Raw genomic sequence first — 7,686 nt, 5'->3', positions numbered from 1 at the left:
GTGCCGTGGTCGGCTGGGTTATCTTGCCTGGCAACATGCCGCCATGTACCGGTTGGAAGATATTCCCGGATTTGGGAGGTACGATTGGATACATACGTCTTCCATGTACATGGTCGCTTTTCAAGTCAAGCTAGCACAATCTCTGAATCTGAACATAAGAATGTGTTGCATGATTCCAATCTGAGCTATTTTCGAACAGTTGCGACCAGTTTTGTGAGTAAGACTGCACACACAGCTCCAGGCGTGGCAAGCTTACCGTCTGCAATGGTGCGACTTTGCTTTTGGCAACCAAGAGAGTGGAATATCTTTTGTTACTAGCATCTACGCGGATGTAAATCGCAGCGCAATATGCTTTTTCCGAGGCATCGCAAAACCCGTGGATTGGGGTGTCTTGCCCTGGAGTGAAGTTAACCCGTCGAGGGATTTCGATGTGGCATATGGCTGGCAAATTTTCTGCGAAATGTTGCCATGTTGCCAAAGCTATGGGTTTGGCACTTTCGTCCCAATCAACGTCATCCAGCCAAAGTTCTTGAAGCAGAATCTTTGCTTGAGTCATCACTGGCGACAGCCACCCTGCCGGGTCAAAAAGTTTTGCGTTAGAAGATAAAATTTGTCGCTTTGTGACGGCATTCGATGTCTATGCAGGCAGAATGGTGTGTGAAAATTTATCTGTGAGTGCGTTCCATTGTATACCAAGAGTTTTGGTTGTGGAAGCGCTCTCAAATTTCAAAAATTTGGAGTCGAGAAGATCCTCCTTTGGAAATTTTCTATTTCTTCGTTTTCTATGGCCGGATGATTCGCCGTTAGTTTCTTGAGTATGAAACCAGCTGACTTAAGCGCTTTGATCACTTGAAGAAGTGATTCAGTGGCGTTGTCAATGTCATGACTTCCGGATAGGATGTCATCCACATACGTTCCGGTTTTAAGTATTGTAGCAGCCAAGGGAAATGTCGGTATCGTATCATCTGCTAATTGATGCAGGGTACGGATAGCGAGATATGGTGCACAATTAACGCCGAACGTTACAGTTTTAAGATTATAATCGGTGACAGGAGAGTCAGCCGACGGGCGAAACAAGATTAGCTGAAAATCTTTATCGCCCTTATGGACGAGTATTTGACGATACATTTTTTCAATGTCGCCATTGAACACGAATCTGTGCATTCGCCACTACAAACTGAGCAGCATGAGATCTGGCTGGAGTCTGGGACCAGTGTGCAACACGTCGTTCAGGGATTTTCCTGAATCAGATGTTTTTGAGGCGTTGAATACCACGCGAACATAGGAGGTTACCTTATCTGGTTTGACGACCGCATGATGCGGCAAGTAGAATGAGAAGTATTTGCCATTAGCTATTATCTCGCATGGCTTCGTGTGCTCCATATGACCGAGGTCGAGATATTCTTGCAACACATTATTGTACATTGTGGCTAAGTCTCCTTTTTTCTGAAGCGATCGCTCCATACTGAAAAACTGCTGGAGTGCAGCTGACCGAGAGTGGCCTAGAGACAGCTTTTTTGGAAATTCTTCCTTGAATGGAAGTCGCACAATGTATCGACCGTTTGGGGCACGAGTCGTTGTTGTTGCATATATATGCTTACATGCCTGATCTTCAGGTGAAATTTGTGGAGGTTGTGGAATCTCCTCCTCTTCCCAAAACTTTCTAAGCTGAGAGCTGAGAGTTGTATTCGAGCGCTCTTCTACTTGTGTCGAGAATGACACCACATTTTGTGTTATTGAACCACTGAGAATCCAGCCAAATATTTTTTTTTGCGCAAGTATAGTATCGCAAATCTTTTGTATTCCTTGCAGCAGAATTTGTGGAAGTATATCGCTGCCGATTACCATATCAGTTTGAGCTGGTATGTGGCAACTTGGGTCAGCAAGTTCAAGGATCTTGAATCGCTGCCAGTTTTCACGGCTAATGGTGAATGTAGGCATGTGCCTCGTGTGTTTATCCGTTGCATGGTTTTGGGTGCAACCAATGTTAATTTGACAAAGCTTTGGGGAGCTTTGTACTACATGTCCACCCATGCCGGAAATTTCGAACTTGGAATGTTCGAATGGTAGTTTCAACCGTTTTGAACTTTCGAGGAAATGAAAGTTCTTTGTGAGCCTTGATCAATCAGGGCTCTAAGTTGAAACCATTCATGCTCGTGCTCAACTGCGACTATGGCAGTTGGAAGGAGAATTTTGCTATGATTGTCGGTGTGCAATGATTGTATTTGTGCTTGTTTGGAACAGCACGGTTGCTCGCTGGAATTGAAGCTTGACTGCGCTTGTCGAGCGGGAGGTGTCGACTGGGCAGTAGTGTGTTGTGCGGCGGTTTCAGTCGCTCGCGCACTGGAGTGTCGAGATTGTGGTTTGGGATTCATGTGCAGCAGGGAGTGGTGCCGTTGATGGCAATGTGTACATGACCACTTGCACGGACACTCATTAGTGCTATGGGTATTACCAAGGCAGTTTTTGCACAGCTTGGCTTGGTTTGCAAATTTTACTCGGTTTAGTACTGAAATTCGCTTAAATTGGGGGCAGACTCTAATGGCATGAGGGGACTTGCAGTAAGAGCAAGTTGTTTCCCTCTTAGGTTCTGCCACAAAGGTTTACGTCCTGTCAAAGGACCTGTTTGCGCAGCATTTTGATGAGCGACTGTTTTTTGTTTATTTTGGCTTGGATGAAGCCTGTTTAGTCTTTCGACTACTTCGTATCTTGAAGTAAGAAAATCGTCCATTTGTGACCATGAGGGTAAATCTCTTCGAGAAGAGAGATTGTTCCCAAAGTGACAGTATGGTTTCGGGCAACTTGTATGAGCATATGTACACCAATATGGGATCCCAACTGTCTGTCTGGACGTCTTGTGAATTAAGAACGGACACTGTTGTTAATTGATGTTTGCAGCCTTTGAAGTTGCTCGCTATTCTCGGATTGAAAAGTCGGAAAAGTCATCAAAATTTTAATTTGGTTGTCAACCAGGATACGTTTGTTTTCGTATCGTGACCGTAAAGCTTCCCAGGCCAGCTCGAAGTTATCATCGCTGAGGTTTGCGACGAGGCTTCTGTTTAACGGGATCATGAGCCGGAGAGCTTCGGGTAGTTGATGTACACCGCTGTGAACATGTCACGAAAAGCGGGCCATTCTTCGTAACCGCCGTAAAATGTCTCCGTTTCGCAAGGTGGGACTTGTAGAAAAACGTTTGTCTCTGCCGAGGTGTGTTCCACGCGGGGTGGTGGACCCGGTGCAGCGATTGCTCTATTCAACGACAGTTGATCGGCAATTTAGCTTTGGTCACCTCATATAATTCAAGGCAAGTGAAGTATTTGCCTTCTACCGAATTCTTAAAGTTTTCGGGTAGGCTGTCATCTGGCTTTGAAAATACCAAATCGTAAGCGGACTGCAGCCGTGCCCAACAATCATCTAGTGATTTGTCTTTTATCATGAGATACGATTCAGTGTGGTCTTGGATTGGCGCACCGCTGAATTTTGCACAGTATCTCATGATACTGTCACTTTCCGCTATAAACTTTGGAGCGGATGGGCCAAAAGTTTTAGATTTCGGGGTGCGGAAGCAGTTTTTGACCTTGTCTCGATTTCAGACATTTTTGGTGGACTGTGTCCAAGTGGCATTTTAACTCTCGTGGAAGGTCAAACGTATAAAAATTGATTTGATCAATTCTTATCAAATTTTACTGAGTACCACCCAGATAACGTTCGCAAAAAATTAGAAAAATATGTGTCAACCGAGTAAAAATTGCACTTTGTGCCACAGAAAATCAAGAAAAAAGATTATAAGATCTTGTAACGGTGTGTGTGTTTTTGTTTCTTGCAAATTACGTGAAGTTGTATTTGCTTTAATCTTTGGTTCAGCACTTTTTAACGTGGAAAACGGAGCGTCCCAATTAAATCCGCGGAATATGGATTTGAAAAAAAAATGTTTTGTAAGAGAAAAAAAATCACAAACACTTTCCACTGTTATATACGTGGTTGAAATATACGTAGGTATTAATATTGAATGTGATACAAATAATATGTAAATACTGAAAAAATATTGGTTATTTATCACTATCTAGACAAATGCAATTTGTAAATTTTCCCTACTGGGTTGCATGTATCTAAATATCTTAAACTCACTTCATATCGCGTTATAATCAGTGTTGCCATTTTTGCCGTTTTCCGGCTAGATTTAGCCGGTTGCGATAGCAAGCAGCCGGAAAAATTTCGATTTAGCCGGAAGCCGATTTGTGTAGCCGTTTTGCAGAAAAAAATTAGCCGTTTTTAGCCGATTTTGCTATTTTCCTTGTTTTCTTAAATTTAAAATATGTATATATGTTTCCATTTTTGACTAAGCGACCCAAAATCTGTTAGAAATGGCTACTAGCCTTATCGTGGAGAAAATTTTCATGTCAGGCAGGGTTGTATGAAATTGGGCCGATTTCGCTTATTTTTATTTTAAACGAAGAAGGGATTTTCTTCATAAAATGTTTGTTATAAATGTCTTAATATTTAAGTGTGAAGTTTTATTCGCACACTTAGAAAATAAGAAATTGTTTCACTGTTAAGACACTTAAGCTGCGTTTCTGTTTGGATATAATGCCAACAAACAGAATAAATATTACATGTAGATATTGTCTTCCCAGATAGCGCATATTCAATTCTGCCTAAATTACAAAACATCATTTTTGCCCACTCCCAAAGGTTTAAGGTAAGGGAAAAATTGATATTTTCAAGCACTATGTACACATATGTATTTTTTTAAACAAACTTTTTTGCTGAGAACTTATTTAAATTCCAAAAACCGAATGCCAACTTGAATTCATGGAACCAACACTGAAGTGAACTCTCTGGGAATCCTACGAGACATCTGCCGGTCATATGACCGGTCATCCAAATGGGGGATCTGCATTCTTTTGGCATCATATTTTACATCAGAATTGAAGGGATTTCTGAAAAATCTGACCAGTTCTTTTGTGTAACTGTGATTTTGCATCCCTTGTCAACATATGGCCTGGTAACTTAAGGTCGTTGTTTTACTGCCTTAAAATTGAAGGAAAATTTTTACAGCGTTTTTTATATGTTTTGGTTTCTATTTGAGTGTATTGAGAATCGGTCAGTCTGAAAAGGCCTTGTAGGGAAGAAAATAGGTTTGCTCGTCGAAAATCCAGCGAGAATTATCTCTCAAAATATCAGACAGTAAGAAAAAATGCTCCCAAATTCTCTCTCATGTAGAGAAACTTGCAATTTTCTGTACGAACGCAAATTTGCAAGTTTTTCTGCCAGCTAGTGTCCACGAAAATTTGTATAGAATTTTTAAAATTCTTGTCAGTCCGACTTTCTTCAACATACATTTTAGCCGTTTTTGGCCAGTTTTATTTGCCAATTTAGCCGATTCATCCAAAAAGTTCTGGCAACACTGGTTATAATATGCGTTGGATAATATTTTTTGCTGGCACTTATGCACAAATGTGCAGAATATGTAGAATGTAAAAAATGTACGTACGTATGTACAAATATTTACGTATGAAGCCGAGTATATGGCTACCCTCCAGTACTGCTGGAGTCAATCGCTACTTTTGAACCGCTACTGCACCGACTCCTAGGTAAGTAGCTACTCTATTAACCCGTGGTAGTGCACATGGTAGTGCAGAGTCGAATCAGTCGTAAGCAGAATAGCGAAAAACTACGACAGAGGGCGCCCATAAATCACGCCAGTGACTACTTTAGTAACTCCCGGTAGTGCAGAGAGAGCCGATGGTGACTACCGCCTAGGACATTGCCTTGTAAAAGTAATCGATGAAATACACTGCAAGTAGTCGGTCGGTAATTGACGGACTTTACCGGGTAGCTACCGACTCCTCAGTCCAGTTGGCGCTCCCCCGTACTGCAGGGTAAGCTATGCCTTGTCACAGCAGTGGTGAGTTAAGAAACGAAAACAACAGAGAATTTGTTTTGATTATAGTGCGTATGTATGTATGTGTGCGGGAATGCACATGTGGGTGGGTATCAGTGTTGGCGCGCATAATTTTTAGTGGTAGCTAAATTTCTTTAAAAAAGGGGCTAAAAAAGAGCTAAGAAGAGTCGTTGTGGCTAAAAATGGTAGCTAAAATTTTTTACTTACATATACATATATAAGAATCCACGTAAACATGTTCAATAAGTAATGGTATATAAAAACAATGAACTCTGGAAAAAAAGCTAATATTTTATCCAACCAAAATCCTTTTTGTATAAAGGGGAAATATACGACACCAGCTTGCTGGTTCCAGCAAGTGATTGTACCATTAGGCTTGAAGCATATAACTTACCAGCATGCTGGTACAATATTTATTTCTTTAAAAATGAGGTCGAGGAAAGATCGAAATGATTAGAGCCGAAATTTCATAATTATTCTAGCATTTTGTTAAGCATTGTTTTCTTTGTAATTCACAACTGCAATATCGTGAACGTAATCTTCCACAAACACGGCTTTGACTCATATGGTGCAAGAAATAACCGCCAAAATACTTTTTACTTAGAAAATTGAGCTAATTTCACCACTTACGACACCAGTATGCTGGTACAATCACACCACAAGAACATACACGGTCAATCGACTTGATGGGTCGTTTAACAAATTTAGCATATTAAGGGCCATGAACTTATCTATTTTAAACTATAGTTAAATCGTTAACAGATAAGTTAACAGCCCCAACACTTTTGCAGTATGTATGGATAAAAGCGTAAGGAGCATACAATACATATATTTATATATATCAGTCTTTCTTAATTTAAAAATTTATCTCTTACATAAATGCAAAAAAAAACAAATTAAGCATATACAACTTTTTCATGCCAAGTATGAATAAATTCTAAAAAGGGCTAAAAAAAGGGCTATGGGCAATTTTAAATTTATGTGGCCAAAAAAAATATATGGTAGCTAAATCTAGCCACCAAAGGGCTAAAACGGCAACACTGGTGGGTATAATAATACGTAAAGAGCCGCTCACCGCTGAGGTGAGTTCTAGGTGCCGAACGTATTTAAGTCGGATAGCGGGCCTTGATTTAAAGTCTCTTAGCTTGGTGAGTGCAACAGAGAAAAGCAAAATGGAAAGAAATTAAAATAAGCTGGAGTGTGCTTGGTACATGTGGACTGTATTGTTGGATGAATAACAGCGACTCTCTTAGCTATTATGTGAATAGTTGCAGAAAATGCAACTGGTTAAATGCTTATATGTGCTAACGTATGTACATATGGTATATGGGAAAAAATGCACTTATATTTTTCGGCAATTTGTTTAGCCAAGTTCAATGAACTATGCGACCAACGGCAAAAAATTGGTAAGCAGAGAATAGTATGTATTTTATTGTGCTGATATTTTGTTCTTGCACAGTGGGACACAATAGGCATATAAACTGCAACGGAATTTTATTTGGATTATGTATACAATTTTGCATATATGTACATATGCGGTATGTGGAGATATATATACCGTTTCCGGAAAACGGAATTTTTCTACCAAAATTTTAATAGCGGCAAATTGCCGGTGTGGAATTTTTGTGCGGCAGGAAAATATCCGCAATTTTAATAGAACCGTTTTTGGCGAGAATAAATACGTCTTTTATGAAAATATATACATATATGTATATTAGACTGCATCACCAAGAAAAGTTGCGGTTTTTCCGCCGGGATTATAAAATCTATTATATTTTAAG

At 40.1% G+C, this 7,686-nt stretch overlaps 1 protein-coding gene across 1 annotated transcript; it reads right to left on the bottom strand.

Annotated features, from left to right (window-relative positions):
• Positions 1-1,170: 1,170 nt before the first annotated feature.
• On the bottom strand, positions 1,171-1,941 carry LOC108377116 (uncharacterized). The gene has a single exon (XM_017633377.1). The coding sequence runs from the start codon at positions 1,939-1,941 to the stop codon at positions 1,171-1,173; it is 771 nt and encodes a 256-aa protein (XP_017488866.1).
• Between the last annotated feature and the right edge of the window lie 5,745 nt (positions 1,942-7,686).

The sequence above is a fragment of the Rhagoletis zephyria genome, unplaced genomic scaffold (assembly GCF_001687245.7).
Source record: "Rhagoletis zephyria isolate East Lansing unplaced genomic scaffold, Rhagoletis_zephyria_1.1 Rzeph_scaffold_11507, whole genome shotgun sequence".
NCBI lineage: Eukaryota > Metazoa > Arthropoda > Insecta > Diptera > Tephritidae > Rhagoletis > Rhagoletis zephyria.
The sequence above is the reverse complement of the archived record's forward strand: the minus strand, read 5'-3'. Positions and strand labels throughout refer to the sequence as shown.